At 44.4% G+C, this 17,120-nt stretch overlaps 1 protein-coding gene across 1 annotated transcript in view; it reads right to left on the reverse strand.

Moving 5' to 3' along the window:
- LOC142583669 (atrial natriuretic peptide receptor 1-like) overlaps positions 1 to 16,918 on the reverse strand; it is a gene marked incomplete at its 5' end in the record, with an annotated part of 60,776 nt that extends 43,858 nt beyond the window's left edge. The window contains 5 exons of the mRNA XM_075694159.1: positions 9,838 to 10,014; positions 12,638 to 12,791; positions 13,004 to 13,075; positions 15,036 to 15,140; positions 16,823 to 16,918. Coding sequence (XP_075550274.1) covers positions 9,838 to 10,014; positions 12,638 to 12,791; positions 13,004 to 13,075; positions 15,036 to 15,140; positions 16,823 to 16,918 — 604 coding nt within the window. The remainder of the gene's footprint in view (positions 1 to 9,837; positions 10,015 to 12,637; positions 12,792 to 13,003; positions 13,076 to 15,035; positions 15,141 to 16,822) is intronic.
- Positions 16,919 to 17,120: the final 202 nt, after the last annotated feature.

Raw genomic sequence — 17,120 nt, forward strand, 5'->3', positions numbered from 1 at the left:
CACGTGCCCACCAACACCAACACCACCTTTACCACCATACTACTACTACTACTACTACTACTACTGCTACTACTACTACTACTACTACTACTACTACTACTACTACTACTACTACTACTCCTACTAGTACTACTATTACTACTACAACTATTAGTACTACTGCTGCTGCTGCTGCTGCTACTCCTACTGCTACTTGAGTCCACTGCAGAACATGGCTTGAGGATGAGTACTATGTTTACCCAAATTTCCATAGTACACGTCATAGGAGAGGTTCTGCTGACGCAGGACATATGTAAGTGGCGATCTCTCAAACAGGTATCTGTTCTATAGAAAACTTAGACTAATGATAATTGCGACGGTGAGGATGGTTACTGGTGTAGCACCATTTTTTAACCAAAGTTTGGCGAAAATGTATGGGACTGTGGCAGTATACGCTACACTTGGTATCCCACAGAATTTTTTTTAGGCAGGAATGGGTCCTAGTCGTTTTCATGCCCGGCGCTGGCACCGGTATCCACTGGTGTGTCCGCGACAGGAACCCCAAAATGCTTTTGAGGAGTTTATAAAACCTGAAGAAAAAATAATACGTAGGAAGTATGGCCCTACATAATGACATTCAGAAGTTTCACAGACCTGACAGCCGGAGTGTCCAGCGAAGCGTCATCACGCTATATGAAGACAGATTAAAGGCTGATGAAAGAATGAAAAATGATTGATAGTGACAGTTAGTGAACGATAACGTTATAATAGAGATTGGTAGAGGTTAATGAGGAGTAGTAATAACTAATAATGACTTAAGTGACCTGGAATGACTAGTAATTACTATGAAATTACCCATATGTCTAACGTCAACTTCAAAACACTACAATTGATTATAAATGAGTAAAATACTTAGTAATGACCATTAATAGCTAATAATGACTGAAACGACTTGTAATGACTACTAATCAATACGAAAAAAACAATATGTCCAACGACGGATTGTAACGACTAAAATTGATTAGAAATGACTAAAAATTCTTAGTAATGACCAGCAATGAGTGAAATGATTTGTAATGACTACTGATGACTATGATATGACTAGTATGTCTAAGGACAACTTCTAACGACTACAATTGCTTACAAATGACTACAAATGCTCATTAAAGTAACACTGACTAATAATAACTAGAAAACAAGTAAGAAAAAGAACGAAACAGAAGGAACGAAGAAAGAAGCAACAGTTAAAGAGAAGAAGGAAAGAGAAAGGAAAAGAAGAGGAAGATGAACAGAACGAAGAAAGAAGAAGAGGCGAAGAGAGAGAGGCGAATGATAAGAGGAGAAAGAGTAGGCTTTCGCCGTTCACCTTTTAAGAGAGATCTTAAGAGACCCTCTAATTTTTTCTGTATTAGAGGGAGGAAAAGAAGAAGCACTTACAATAGCACAAAGGACGCAATAAGTCAGAAGTCAGCTGTTTTTAAAGGCAACTCGAAGGAAAAATACCAGCGCAGACTGTCGCTAAAGCGCTCATATTTTCAGCGGCGTATACGCGCTGGAAGAGTTAGGAGTGGTGGAGATGTAGAAGCGGCTCCCGCAAGAGGCTCTCAGCTGTTCGCCATGGCTCCATATTTCCATCAACAATTCTATCGATGCTACAGCAGGGAAGTATACCACTATTGGAGAGCACGATAACGCAGATACCTGCAATGACTTGCTGGCGCCACGCTCCGCAGCTTAGATACTGTAAATCAGCCCTCAGGTAAAGTAACTTGAACGAAGCAAGTGGTAATATACAACAAGCAGGATATGCATTTGATATGAACAGGTACCATCAAAAAGGGTTTCAACCAGGTTGGCGCGCTCTGTTGACCAGTTGCCTGTTGTTGCAACCTGGTGTGGTTTAGCGCGAATATCCTTTCACTTTTCTGTGTGGTGAGAGTTGCAAACATCTTGCTTTGCAGGTCGTGTTCGGACCATATAGCTGTACGAGTATTGCATCGACTATAGTGTCTGTGTTGGTCTCGCATCCAATGCTACCCTCGCTGCAACGAGTGCCATGTAACAAAAAGAAAAAAAGTGCTCAAGTGTCTAGCGTGGTCGATACCTTTGATCCCGTTCCTGAGTGGTTTCCGCTTCTGGATGCTTGTGTTTGCTTGCTCATCTGTTTTAAAATTTTCTTTGGGCTGTGTAGAATAGTGTGCGTTTTTTGTTCGTGTGTTTGTCTAAATGTATCTTAGCCATGTTCGCAGTACATTACTGACATTATTTCCATGCAATAAAGGAAAAAAAGTCCGCAGTATCTAAAACACCTGATTGCGACTCTGTGTGGCTGGTGTTCAAATCCACACTGGGCGCAGAGTAAGTTTTTTTCGTTTGCTGGTTCTATTTTGTCTCAAACTTCTCGCAAAACACTTTGTTATTCGTATCAAATCCAGCAGTCATCACACGTGTAACATAAACTTAGCATCTACATAGCTTTATATATATATATATATATATATATATATGTACCGTATTTACTCGATTCTAAGCACCCCCTTTTTTTCACGATCGCGATGCCCAAAGTGAGGGGGGGGTGCTCAGATTCGAAAAATCTAGAATGACACCCCCCCCCCTCCCTCTTTTTGCTGCGACATCACGGCGAGACGGGTGCGAGTAATAACATTTTACTTTGCAAACATTCAAAAGGAAAATCGGTGCAGACAGTGAACCCACCGCTTGTGTCGGATGCTCAGTTACTATCACTGCCACTCGAGTTCGTCGCACCACTTGAACCGCCGCTCTTGGTATCCCACAGCAAGTCGTCTTGCTAAACACAGCAAGTCGTCTTCCGTTCCGTCGAAGTGGCTTAGGATCCACCACTTCTTAAATGATTTGACCACTACGTCCACTTGGACCCGCTTCCACGCGTCCGAAATCCACTTTGCCATGGTGGTTGCCATGCCATATATATATATATATATATATATATATATATATATATATATATATATATATATATATATATATATATATATGTATATATAACATTATGCCAACATCAGAAAATGTCAGCCCGCATAGAGCACCATAAGCAGCAACATCCAAATAAGCTTTGCATCCAGCTGTAACGCTGTAGTGATGCTGAAGAACGCAGCACCCTATCTAGTCGCCGATCTCCACAGTGCGTGTTTGACAACCCGTCCTGTACGCTTCCACGCAGCATTCCTGACTACACCGTCACAGTAAGGGAGGTTTCAACGGTAATTGGGGAATTATTCTGTTGTATAACCAAGGTAAAAACCTATCTCGCTATGTTCAATTTTGGTAATAGGCCTTTTGAATGACTCAACGGCAATATTTATCCTCCCCCCTCACGGGCTCAGCACTGAAGAGGCAGTAGCTCTCAGAATTATTTAGACCAACACACTCCCAAACCTACACAGATACAGCAGAATGGTCCCACATAAATATCGCGTCATCTGCCCCTGGTGCGGCGACACACGCCCTACACTCTTTCACATCTCGTGGGGGTGCGGCGGCAATCCTCAACACTTAAAGACGCCTAGCACGTCATTTGAGCGGTGGGAGGTACAGCTGACCGGCGATACCCTGGCGGGAGAAGAAGCGCTTGTCCAGCAAGTACGTCGAGTAGCCCTGGCCAGTGGAGTCCAGGAATGAGGACACTACTCACTCGACCTCAAGAGCAACGACCTCGATGGTCCTCATAAATGTTCTCTCTTTCTCTCTCACGTAAAGGGAAAGAACATGCGCCTTGTCTATGCATCAAATACTCGGGTTTGTAAGGTCAGACGAAAATATTTTCGTCAAAAATGCCTAACTACTCTCAGCCAAAAGGAGAGTTCTGAAACATATAGCAAGGTACAAATCACGCCACGACTCCGCACCGTTGACGCATGGCAGTGAGGAGCATGGCACTGCGGAATACCTGTGTTCTTTTCTTTTCTCGTTACTTTTCTCTTATCTATCGAAATCTCCCTGTCTTTCCTTTGCCTTTCTCTCTCTCTCTCTCTTAATGGTGTGAGTCTATGGAGAGGAATCTTTAGTTTGCAGCAATTATACTGGCACTGGAAGCGCATTCGCACCGTCGTCGTGCTGCCTCGGTCATTAATGTTCAATGTGAATGTGAATGTTAAAGGCGCGAATGTTCTTGCTTTGAACATAGCAAGAAAACGTTGCCTATCTGTGGTAGAGGTTACTGTGAACATGTGAGCCAGATATTACAGTACTGCCTGCAACTGGGAATTTACAATCGCGTGTCAAACACAGCGAAAAATCTCTTGCCCTTGCTGCCACGATGCTGTCACACGGAAAGCAGCGGGCCGGCCAAAGCTATTGGTTGATTTTGTGATCGCGAAATCATACTATATAATGCATAATTGCTAGTTTTGAGTTATACAGGGTGCCACAGCTAAATTAAGCCGGAGTTTAAAGATATGCCGACGCACTCTAAGGTGACGCGATCGAATGCATGTTGCTGACTATTGTACGGAGTAAGTCAGACTATATTTTTGCATTCTGCCTGAAATTGCATAATTAGTCAAGATTATTTAACCAACATCTGAAGCAACGAAGTTAGACAAAAAATTCCAGTTAGAAAGTTGTAGAGCGCTTTGCAGTACGTCCGAATTAAGTTTTAGCTTTCTATCTATTAGGTATTAGCATATACCCGCTTACTGCAGATGCCCGCGAAATAAAAAAAAAATACCCCTTGACATGCCCGCTTGCGCGTCATGATTGCAACTTTCTTATGGAACTGTGATAAAGCAAACGCTGATGTGGAAGCCTTGGTCATACTGCGGGTATTATGTTTCTTTCATATCATCATCACTCATTCCAACAAACCATTCTGCTTGTTCAGCAGTTGTAATGACAGTTTTACCGTAAAGCAACTGCCGACAATGTGACTAAACTGCCAAAAAAAAAAAAAAGAACGGAGCTGGACCGTAAAAGCGAAGACTTGCGCCAACAGTCGTTCAATGATGCTGCTTCTCCCTGGCGTGCTGTTTCATTCATGGCTGAGTTCCCACGCTGAGTCGACACCTCCCACGGAAACAGTCTGAGCCGGTTGCTAGTCATTGATTGTGCCACCGAGAATATCTGGCATCGAAACAACGTTTGTCTTTGCGCGAAACGGGGGTGACAAGCATATGGGTGTAGGAAATATGGGACGGCGTACCGCAGACGTCCTCCAAACGCAGTCGCCGTCAAAACAAGCTGATATGCCAATGTTTTGTGCCGGCCTGAACAAGCGGCAAAAGAGCACGTCGCAGATACGATTGCAAATACACATCGTTAAGATATTGTCGGAGCAGGCAAACGATAAGGTTGGCGCTCAACAAAAGAGCTTATTATGGCATAAGCGGTGGCGTTCAGATATGTCGTTTTTGTCTCTTACGACTATCGATGAATAACATACCGATCCTGCAAACCTGTTTTTTCTTCCAAATGTTATTCCAAAATGGCTGGTCTTTCTTCTGATAGTATTAAAAATTAATCGGTCAGCCGCTTTCATGGGACTGTAGAGGCGCTGGCTAACACTCCTATGGATAGCTTACACACGCGCGCGCACGCAAATACACGTACGCACACGCACACAAGCCTAAAGTTGGGCAGTTGAACTGAAGCACAGCTGTCCCCCTATATGAGTTGATGGGGCAACGCGAGGTTACGCGTAGGTATTGCTTTCGTGCATCACTAGCATGAATGTTGTCTTTCTTAAAATTTTCTATTCAGTTTCCCTTCAATAAAATGACGAAATCTTCATCGTGAACATGTATAATCCTCTCGTTTAAATACATATAAAGACAAAAAAAAAGACAGTTTGTTGATCCAGTGTTTTTCTCGGCTTCACTATGCGACGCCTCGATAGAGTTCGTATCAAGTGAACCCTACGCGAATGCAGTTTTGAACTATCCCAGTTTTGCTTTCTAACCGAAGTTATTCCTTAATGTACGTACTCACGCTATAATTGGAGAAAGGGGCACCAAGAATGTGGTAAATATTTGGTGTATTAAACCATAGAACAGTTCCAGGGTTCAATGAATTCCTAATTGTGATATGCGTCTCGAACGACATGTACTATACGCGAGCATAGTAGACTGTAACTTTTGTTACTTCGATCTGATTGCGTCGCCGTCACGAAATTCAGCTTGCTCATTTTTTTTTTTTACTGCCGCATTACGGAAATCCATTTCTGAATGTTCGAACACGGTCGCGTTATAACAGCGACCCATAAAATGCAACCTTCGCGCGTACTTCGTCTTGAAACTGAAATAGGTTCAACTTCGATTTCAAGGCGAGATACATTCGTCATGCATAGCATTTTGTTTACGTGAAATCCACAGTAAAATTCACACCGCCAGTGATCGATAAATTGCGTTTCCGCAGAGTTTCCGCGGTGGCCAATGTGAGCAGTAACACGTAACCCACTTTCGCCAATATATTTCTTTCCGTATCAGTGATGTATTCGATGTGGCGTCAAAGGCTCTAGCATTTGAGTTTTGCCGCTGTTCGAGAAGAAGTAAGCTGCTGATACCGAAACGACGGGCGCTTTGAATTTGATATGCGGGAAACATGAAAACGCTCCGGCACACCCGAAAAAGTTTGCGTGATGGAATAAACACGAGCTTTTTTTTGTTGTTATTTTGAATTATTTCTTGAACGGTGTTCGGCTGTCACTGCAGAATTATATTGAAAATATCATGACCACGTTCGTTCACGATTATTTTGAATTGGATGCCCGCTACTGGGAAAGTGCGAAATAAATTCGCCATCATCTCAAACGACCCACGTTCTCGTTCTCATAGGACTGCCGTAATTTTCTGAGTACAGTACGCGGTCATTATATGTCTAAGTGTTGAAATTTCGCGCAGTGCCGACTATCTATGGGAGGGCAGTATAGATTACTCAAGCCATTAGTATCTTAGGAAGAGTTGAAGAAAAAAGATGCCGTTTTCCCACTGACCCTGCAACTTTACACGGCCGTAAATCACACAGCGCGATTAGCTGCACATTGATGGTCGCTCGGCGCATGCAATATTTGCCACTAATACTGGCCTCTGTCCATCTGCAAGCGAATATTGCTTGCTTGACATGCGCGACTTGTTTTGTTCCGGTAATCTGGAAGAACGTTGCTTTGGCAGGCTTTAGTGTTCAATGAAGGTTAGTGTTTAGTGTTGCTTTGACATCAATACGGTTGGATTAAAAACACAGGTTGGAATACGGATAGGAAACATTTTTTTTTTACTTTTGCACACCGGCAGTGTAATGGTTGCGGACAATCTTTAAAAAAGGAAGAGCTTATATTCAGTCGAAATTCATCCCCAAAGACTGCGCAGCGGGTGATGACAATATTCTGGAAGATGCGGTATATTTTGCATGTAATGGGAAAGATGCATTCTACTTTTTGTTTCGGTGTCTGCGCTTTGCTTTGATGTGAACGAATATAAATTCGCTCAACATTGATACACGGGAAGTGGTTCAAAGCTTTGCGATCGGCGCTAGAGGGTAATTGACTGCTTATGTTGAGTTGATTTCCAGCTTTGAAGCTCCTTTATAGTGGTACACCCACACGTCGTTTGTAAGAAATATTGCGCTTGATTTATTTGAACTTATGCTTGACTTCATACGGTGATCCCGTATTGAAGTAATGTACATATATCGCTGCTTTTCGATTAACATAACTTTTTTCTTGTGGTGAATGCATATGAAAACGGAAGACCTCTGTGGCGATGGTTATACGGGGTGCTGCCTATTTTATTGTTTTTTAATCGAGCAAATGTTTTCACAATTTCCGCGCACAGCGCGATTCGACCTGCTGTAGTGGATCACCTGAAGAGGAAGTCGTGTTACTTACACCGCCAGTTGCGGTAACCATTAGACTAGTTATAGCGATTAACAATTAACTTAATAATAGTTCACGTTAGGCCATATGATGCAATTGCAAAATTGAAACCGAGCGGCACAGTAGTCTGCTGCCGCTAGCAGAAATCCTGCCTAGAACAACTTTTGAAAACATACTAAGAAATGTATTGGCGTTTCAGTTAAGTCGCGAAGTGCGCTATTCATGCTTTCGAGAGCTGTTGACTCGCACGCCAGTGTATTTCGTAGCGCAATTTAGGCCATATATTTCGCAAGTTTCAAAAATTTCTCATAAACAAAATAGACATCATTATGCACCTCAGCTTTGATTCATCAGTAGCCATATGCACCCCAGACGGAATCATTAATTAGGGACTAAACAATTAAAAGTTATTTAGTGAATCTTTTTCCTTAGCTCTCTATGCGTGGCAATTTTTCTTGCCGGCAATTCCTTCAAATTCCTGAAATACCCTCGAGAAGCTAGAACAGTGTCATTTTTCACAGGTGGTTAAAAAAAATAAAAAGGAATAGGAGAGGTGGTGCAATTAGAAATTCGTTGTTATAAAGCTGATTTAAAATAAAGAGGGATACAAATGGCAACTCGACAAATAATGAAGTCTATAAATCGTTAGTTCAATCTTGATGTTCTCGAGTGGATCTACAGTTCAAGCGGGGGGAAATTCTTTCGGAGAGCTTTTCTCTTATCCACATTAAAACGGCAAAGACGGCGAGGAGGGAATTTCTGATTAAAATTCCAGGACAACTTCTTTTTTCAACTGCGACGCTTTTTTTTTATTTCGCGAAGGCCGTACGGATGTGCTTTCCAGCTTTGTTGTAGCTTTGTTGTAGTTTTGTTGTAGCTTTGTTCTGTCCAGTTCATGAAAGCTTCCTGCAATTTGCTAGTGCCCGCACAAATAATTTGCTACACTCTAAGAAAAATGGGCATGGTAGCTTCTAACCAGCCGTCGCGGCATATCTGCAGTTGGTGACCGTGGACTTTACTAACTACGCGATATCGTCGCCGTTACTGATGTGTTGCACCAGCCATCAGCTCCAAATGCGGCTAGCCCCACCGGATGCGGAGCTTTTAGCATGTGTGCTAGAACACATTTATCACACCAACTCTGGAATAAGCCGTGGTATTCCAGATTTGCACGGGGCAGCGCAACTTTCTCCACGCCATCTGCCTTTCAGCGTTGTGCGGAGAAACTCAATTGTTCCTGCAGCGAAGCTGCCTGTGTAGTGTGGTTCGAGCCTTAACAGGCAGCGAAGTTCAAACGCCGACGGCTTCCCTACGGTTTCATTTCTTGCACTGCGGTTGTGCGACGCCTTCAATGCCGCTGACGGCAGTACTCGTCGTGGCAGCGTTGTGAGACGCCTGGTATAGGTCAGGGCGGTGTTTATGCTACGCAGCACAAGTTCCATCGCCCGTTGCGTCGCGCCAACACGTCACTCGCGCGTATGGCTAGGACACGGACTTCCTCTTATTCTCTTATTATTTCCCTCCCTTTTTCTCCTCCCCCAGCGCCGGTTGGCAAACCGGGCCCAGTCCTGGCTAACCTGCCTGTCTTTCGCTTAGCCATTTCCTCGCTTTCCCGTCCAACCCGGTGCGGTAGCTTAGTGGGTTCGGCGGTGTGCGCTGTCAAGCTCGTGGTCACGTGTCTGACCCCGGCCGCGGTGGTCGGATTTTGATGGGGGCCGTATGGAAATACGCCCGTGTAGCTTGCACGTCAAAGAAGCCCACGTGGTCAAATTTATTCCGGAGATCCACCACAACGACGTGCCTTACAATCATATAGCGGTTTTGGCACGCGAAACTCCGGGATTTAATTTCATTAATGCCGCTCGGAGAGGTGCGCGGCCCAATGCTATACACTGATATCACTTAAAAAGCCTCGCACGTAGCGCAAAACTGTCCTACCTTTGCCAGTATGTTCGATACACTTAGTGAAACCAATGAGGAAAGAGAACGTGAGTTTATGGAGGCGGGTGTACCTTCTGGTTCCATCACCGATCTGGTGCGGCCGATGCGCTCCAGTGACTCGTACGGTCCTGACCTGGTGATCACCTCTTGAAGAATTATAGCGAAGGCGTAGATGTCTCCCTTCTGCGACGAATGGAGCCGGGGCTCTTTGAGGCGCAGGAACTCTGGTGCAGTCCAGAACATAGACCCTGCAAGGAAATGCGAGTGTTAATAAATGGACAATGAAGTCAAACAGTAAACCAGTTATGATTGATACAGCGTTCTTTAAATGTTATATTTATGTTATTATTAAGGTGAAGTGATTGATTATTAGAAAAGCAAATGAAGGTAAAAGTCTACCTTTCCTGTCTTCAAGTTTCGCACCGAAAGCGCAAAGCTGATGCCTCAATGTTACGTCATCGATATGAAAGTATTTTTTTATTCATTATGGCTGATTAAAACTGGTTAGTGCAATAGGAATGGTGACAAACAGAAAGCGAGTGCACAGGGCAAGTTCTTCTTGCAGTCTTTCTTTATTTTTTTCTCTTTGCGTCGCCGGCCCTTTTCTGACTGCCGTCATGTTGAAGTTCAGCCAACGTACCTTGTTCCACACCCTATTGCACTTTCCTTTTCCGTATTTCGGCCCTAATGCCTTTGCGATAAATGTTCTTCAAACTTGTTAAGTTCCATCATTGTTTCTTCGAACAGAGCTTAGTCCGAGGGTACCGATAAAACAATTAACTTGTCCCGCGCCGACACCCCGAAAATGTATCAGATCAGGGTGGGACAGTGCAGAAGCATCAAGTTGGCGTCGCCACGCGCCTTTCGGTTTGAGCGCTTTCTAGCTCATGAAGTCTTTTTTCTCGGTAAGAGTGGCGTTTGTTGGCATTGCAGAAGCGTAGTCTAATAATAATGTTTAAGCTATTTCTTCTCTTCAAGCAGAATTTTGTTTTCGATTAGTTAGTGGCTCTCGTCGAAGGACACCAAGCGGCGCGCAAAGGCGAGAACAGGTACACAAAGTGACGGGAGGTACGTTAATGCTTGAGAATAAATTGTTGCTTTTAATAATAATAATATTTGGGGTTTTACGTGCCAAAACCACTTTCTGATTATGAGGCACGCCGTAGTGGAGGACTCCGGAAATTTTGACCACCTGGGGTTCTTTAACGTGCACCTAAATCTAAGCACACGGGTGTTTTCGCATATCGCCCCCATCGAAATGCGGCCGCCGTGGCCGGGATTCGATCCCGCGACCTCGTGCTCAGCAGCCCAACACCATAGCCACTGAGCAACCACGGCGGGTAAAATTGTTGCTTTTAGACGACTGACTTTATTTACGTTCATCGCATCATACGTCCACTGCCATGTGGCAAAGATTAGATATGCTGCTTTTTTTTTCTTTTGACCGATTTCATTTTTTTTTGCGCCCACACATTTCTCTCTCCTGGCAACGAGGCGGCATACAATGTAGCTCGAGCGCATACTCGCCGAGCAAGTCAGCCAGCCCAGCCAGGAACGAGAGGAGACCGCATGGTGAGATAGACAGAAATCACCGATTACTATCGGCCGAGAAGGGCCAGTTACCCGCCCTCTGATCCAGAGTTAACCAAGAAACAGGCGGTGGCCTGGCGCCTCCTGCATACAAACATGCATCCTAACCCGGTGCCCTGCAGCAGGTTCTGTCCGGGACAATACAATCATCAGTGTAAATTATGTAAGGACAGGGTGGATCTGACACGTATTCTATGGGCATGACTCGAAGGCTGCTCCTTTCGAGGGCCGCAAAATTCAAAACCGGCAGCAGTGGGAGACCCTGCTGCTCGGCTCAGACGAGCAAGACCAGGTCTGGGCCGTCCAGTTAGCCGAGGCAACCGCTGAGGCCCAGCGGTTCTCGGACGTCTGCTAGGCGGAGAAAGGCTGCGTTCCCCCCGTGATTGCTGGCATCAGTAAATGTTGACTCTCTCTCTCTGGCCTGAGCTTTCGGTTGTATGGTGGTGGGCTGCGCTGAGTGTTTTTCGCGAAAAAAAAAATTTCAGCCGGTAGTTGGCGTATGCGTCCTACCATGTCGTGTTCCTTCGTGCCTCGCCGTTTTGCACTGCACGCCCTCTTTCGGCAAGTGTGTTTCTCTTTATATAGGTGTACGAAAACGGCCAACTCGGGCCAACTTTTGCATCATTGACGCACATTGACAAACAGTTACGCCATGGAACTGAGTTAAGTTAGATTTTAATTTAATCATAAGCTTAGCTTTAAAATTAATCCGGATACCTCTATTACAATTCACAGTGCGGTTTTGGTGTGTTGAACCCTACAACGGTACTTTCCAATTTTCGTGACTAGCACAATGCCAGCTATGATACTTTCGATTGCGAATAGAAAGCACTCGAGCATTATAGGCACGCATAAGCTGGCAAGCGGTTATGGCTTGCTAATTTTATGTTATGGCCAGAAAAATTGCAATAGAGTGTCGCGAGTCCTCAATTCAGGTGATGGACAGTCCAGTATGCTCACTGACTTACGTCATATTTCAATCTTCTTAGCTTGCTTTAAGGCAAATTGTTAAGTTATTTTCCAGTTCATCTTTAGCATCGTCAATCATTTCTTTGATATAGTAATGTTACGTATTACATTAAAAATTTGGATGGTAAAATTTTCGTATAAAAATTTCCGTTTTCGTCTGAATTCGAACTGACCTCAGGTAGGGGTAACCAGATGCAATCTAACACGCATTATATGATGCCCTTATCCCGTGAGAAATAAAGGCATATTTAGCAAAAAAAGAAAATGTTCTTTGAACACTTTACACATAATTACTTCCAGACTCTCACTTACTCGGATTCTTGTCTTCAGGTTCAGGCAGTTGTGCGTGGAGATGTCGCAGCCCGTAGTCGGACAGCTTTACCACGAATCGTCCGTCCACTATGCATTTTGTGCTCTTCAACCTCCCATGGTATTGGATGGCAGTGCCGTGAAGGTAGTTCAGCCCCTGGAAACAGATACAACATCCCTGTGTCAACGCAGTATAAGTTGACAAAAAACTCGTTTACGAACACCACAAAAAAATGCACAAGCGAAAAAAATTTGCGTGAAGTAAAGCGTTTATGACGAATGAGTGCATGCCCTATATATAGATATCTGAGAATTCAAGGCTTAATTAGTCAAGCCTCGCTCATCGGAAAAAAATGTGCACGGTCTCACCTCAACGATGTCCGTAATCATGGAACACTTGAACATCCAGTCGATGTTGATTTCTTCGTTTTCGAGCATGTCCTTTGAGAGGGAGTATAAGGAAAGTTCGCGTTCAGCACAGGCCCTAATGTTATAGATCCCGATGGTTTTCACAGCGCACGCATACTAAGAAAAAAAATGAAAGGTAATTAAGAAGAGCTTCTACTCCACGCGCTTTCACTCTGCGCCGGTCACCAGGTCACCGGCCGTGGTTGGAAGCGACTTTCACGAAGGCTTAAATTACGTTGATTTGAATGAACCACAGTGGTGCGAGCGGCGTCTGCGGCAGCGAAGGGAACAACTAACATTCATTGTGCCCCTGTCGTCGATTTCAGACACAAAGACAAACACTCTATATCGCATTGCGACGTCTGGACGATCGGGCGTTGTACGTCCAGGTGCTGCTCGAAGACCCACTGCTCGGCCCACTAAGCTGTGAAGGCACTTTGTGAAGTCTTTCTTGTGGGCGACTGACCTCTGTGAACGTCTCTGACTTGGTGCGGCGCTCCGCCCGCGTGCGCGAACTCAACGCATCCTCCCCCTCTTCTGTATATCTCATCTTTCTAGACTCCCTTTCCCTTCACCTAGCGCATAACAGCCAACCAGACGCATTGCTGCTAGACATCCTTGCCTTCTACCTTTTAAGATGAAAGCCTTAAGTAACTCGTTGCAATGACTCGATCACACCACCAAAAAAAGAAAAAGAAAGCGGCGTCTAGTCCAGTGCTGCAAGACGTTGACGAGGGGTACAAAAATAGCATCATCAGCAATGGCTCGTACCCGAAAGAAAATAACGTAATTAGGAATGGATCATACCCCAGTAAGCAAGCAAACATGCAATGGCTGAATATGAAAGAAGAAACGAAGGGAAAAAAAGAACGAACGTAAGAAAGAAAGAACCAAACAACAAAGAAAGAAAGGACAAAGAAACACAGGAAGAAATAAACAAAAAAGACCGAAAGACGGAGATTACGAAATAAGCTTTAGATAGTGCATTAGGTGCTCACATGTGTCGTTGAGAAAATCGACCTACATCGCCATGCGTTTTCTTCACTCTGCAGCTCGTTAGGTCTTGCAAGAAGTCTGACTGCTCCGTTCGAATAACTTAGTGCATTAACAAGTGTGCAGAATACTTTCGCCTTCACGTGTTACAGGAGTGTAACATGCTTCCGATTTTCCTTCCTCCTCCTCCTTTATTTTATTGGTATGGTTGCATTGCGGACATCATCAAGCTGCACCGTTACCAACTCACCCAAGCTTCAATTTTCGCACATGACGCGAAAGATACTGTCGCTATAGCTAGCGAGGCCAACGAGTGGAGCGTAAGAGCCCATGTAAATAAGCAAAAATTCTTTATTTAGGCTGTAGAGGGGCAAATTTTATACGTAAGTACAGGCTTAACTGCGGTCACTACAAGAATTTGCAGCAACATTATGTGTGCGTGTTGAAACTCGGCCTCTTGAAGTTTCGCAAATATTGTTGCCCTACGACTATGGGAAATTCCGGTTACAACTACGATGAATAGGCACAGAACGTTACGCACGAATCCGCCGAGGGGGCCCATTGACTATAGCAACCTGCTGCTGAGCACACGAAGTCCCGGGTGCGATACCCGGTTACGACGTCGGATCGCGCTAACGCTTCTGTACCATGAATTCATTGGGTGAAGGTTAAGAAACCCACGTGTCGTCAAAAACAAAGTGAAGCTGTCTCAAACCACCGCCCCTCCCCTTCCCTTCCCCCAACATGTAATTTTGGCACGTTTCACTGCAGATGTTTAAATTGGAAACGTACGTTGCATTTTCTAAGCCACGTGTGATTCTGCTGTAGTTCAACACACCGAAAAGCAGTAGGCCACACGTTTGCGTTGCTATGACAAAGGCCGTTGAGTCAGCCTGCCACACGTTTTGGTATTTTCCGCTCACGAACGCAAAGCAACCGATTAAGTACAGTTGAAGAAACAAGGCATCGCTGAAGAGACGGCGAAGCAGCGCTGTCTCACCCTTAAGCTTCCTCGTGTGCACAGTTCTGTGATGATCGAAACATTAGGATCTTCCAAGCAAAGACCCACGAAGCGAACGAGGTTCTCGTGCGTGAGGTCATGGATCTGTAAAGTACAACGGCGACAAAGTAAATGTGTTTCGAAAAAGGTGATTCATACAATGCGTCCTATTTACTCTAGAGAGAGGGAGCAAAAAGAAGAACAAATATTTTTATTGACGCTGTGTGCAAGGTGTGGAGAAGAGCATAAAAAGGGATAATATATAGAAGCAGCGAAATGAAGGGGACTAGTGGGAGAGATAGAGACTAAAAGTAAAAGAGGAGTCCGGGACGTTAGCTAGAACAACATCTGGTTAGCTAATCTACTCTGAGGGAGGGTAAAAAGAATACAAGATGGTGGAGTATAGCCCTTGGTAACCGTTAGATTCCTTCCGAATGGCGAAGACAGGCACCGAAGGTGTTGTGGTTGTGATTTTTGAAAACAAGCTCCCAAGTGGAGGGCCGAAGCCTAAGAGAGTATGTGTAAGGAGCACTTAAGTCAATGGGATATCGCTACGAAAGGTGAGCGGTACCTGTGTAGCCAGAGGACAAGTTTAAACCCGGAAGCCCACACACCGTTCTACGTCAAGGAAAGTTAGTACTTTGCGCAGCTTTATTTGTGGGTATGGAGAATACATTCTTAAGAAAAACGATGAATTGAATTGAATTAAAATTGAATTAAGTAACGTATTTGCATAGAATTTCATCAATAATTGTTTTTCCTCAACTTGCATAGAAATGAAAAATCGCTTCAGCTTATCAAAAAGACTACTGTAGGCCTTGAGTTGTGTTTCCCTCTTTTAGGTCAGAATTTGGAGATACTAACAAAGCGTATCAAAATTTTGTGCTGGGTTAAATGAGGGTAATAAAGGAGGTGCTATTGTTTCAGACATGCACACAAATTGCGATACCGAACACACGTTGAATATTACAAGTCGTCTTCTTACTTGAGCAATGGCCACAGAAGTAACCGTATTTTTTTTTCTGACCTATATAACTGACGCTGTGCAACTTTTACTGTTGTAGAAGGAAGACTTGTGCTTCGCGCACATTTGCGTTCGAGAAGCGATTTACTCGACACGTGGCCACAGTGTGGATTGCTGTGTTTTCATTTTCATATCCTGGGCAGAAGCTATCTGAGGGATTACGCAATCGTCATTGGCTTTGGTTTGACACAAGACGCTCATAATTTTAAACTGAAGCTTCCTTTGCAACACCTTGCGGTATTCGCTGATGACGACTGCTGCCGCTGTCTTGCTGAAGAAGCAGCCTGCACCAAGCCTTCAATTACGCCCGAGAGCACGCACACGCACTGTAGATTTGCTTTTAGAGAATAGGCCGCAAGATTGTAAACGGACGAAATAATTATCAGCCTTATAAGTGTCCTTCACGTTGTGCACGTCTCTCCTTACAATTATTCCCTCGACAAACGTCAAGCGTCGCCTTGGTCCTCCTGACGTCACTGCACCGACGTCGTGCGGCCTGAACCCGCCTGGGCTGCCGTTTGCATTTCGGCAAAGCATTGCGAACCTTGTATATTGCGCGAGGATAAACAATATACGACGGTAAAGTTGCCACCTGTGCAGTGCGTAGACATGTCGTACATTGCATCAGCTTACGCGCCCAGTTCCATCAGCGGTTCCTATCACATTTAGTTTGATAGCATTTTAATAATCGCTGCACGAGATCTTCGCTTCGCACAGATTCCGACACGCTCGATAAATGAACGTGCGTAATTTTCTCGCTCACCATTTTGATCTCTGCTAGGAGCTGCCTGTTCACATGAATCTTCTTGACGTTCAGCGGCTTTATGGCGACTCGTATTCCCTGTTGTGGTGTTCCCAAGAAGAGAGAATACAAACGCCAGTATAGGTTAAGCGTTGGATGTTCCACTTTACGTCTAGACTTCCAGCTACGATCGTACCTTTACAGTCCCCAGTTGGACGCCCGATATCTTCAGCCCTTGTAGAGTGCTCACGTTGGACACTGATTTCAAGAACGACTAAATAAATACAGAAAAGGACGAAAATTGCAATTAGGCAAGTAG

This window comes from Dermacentor variabilis, chromosome 5 (genome assembly GCF_050947875.1).
Source record: "Dermacentor variabilis isolate Ectoservices chromosome 5, ASM5094787v1, whole genome shotgun sequence".
Lineage (NCBI taxonomy): Eukaryota > Metazoa > Arthropoda > Arachnida > Ixodida > Ixodidae > Dermacentor > Dermacentor variabilis.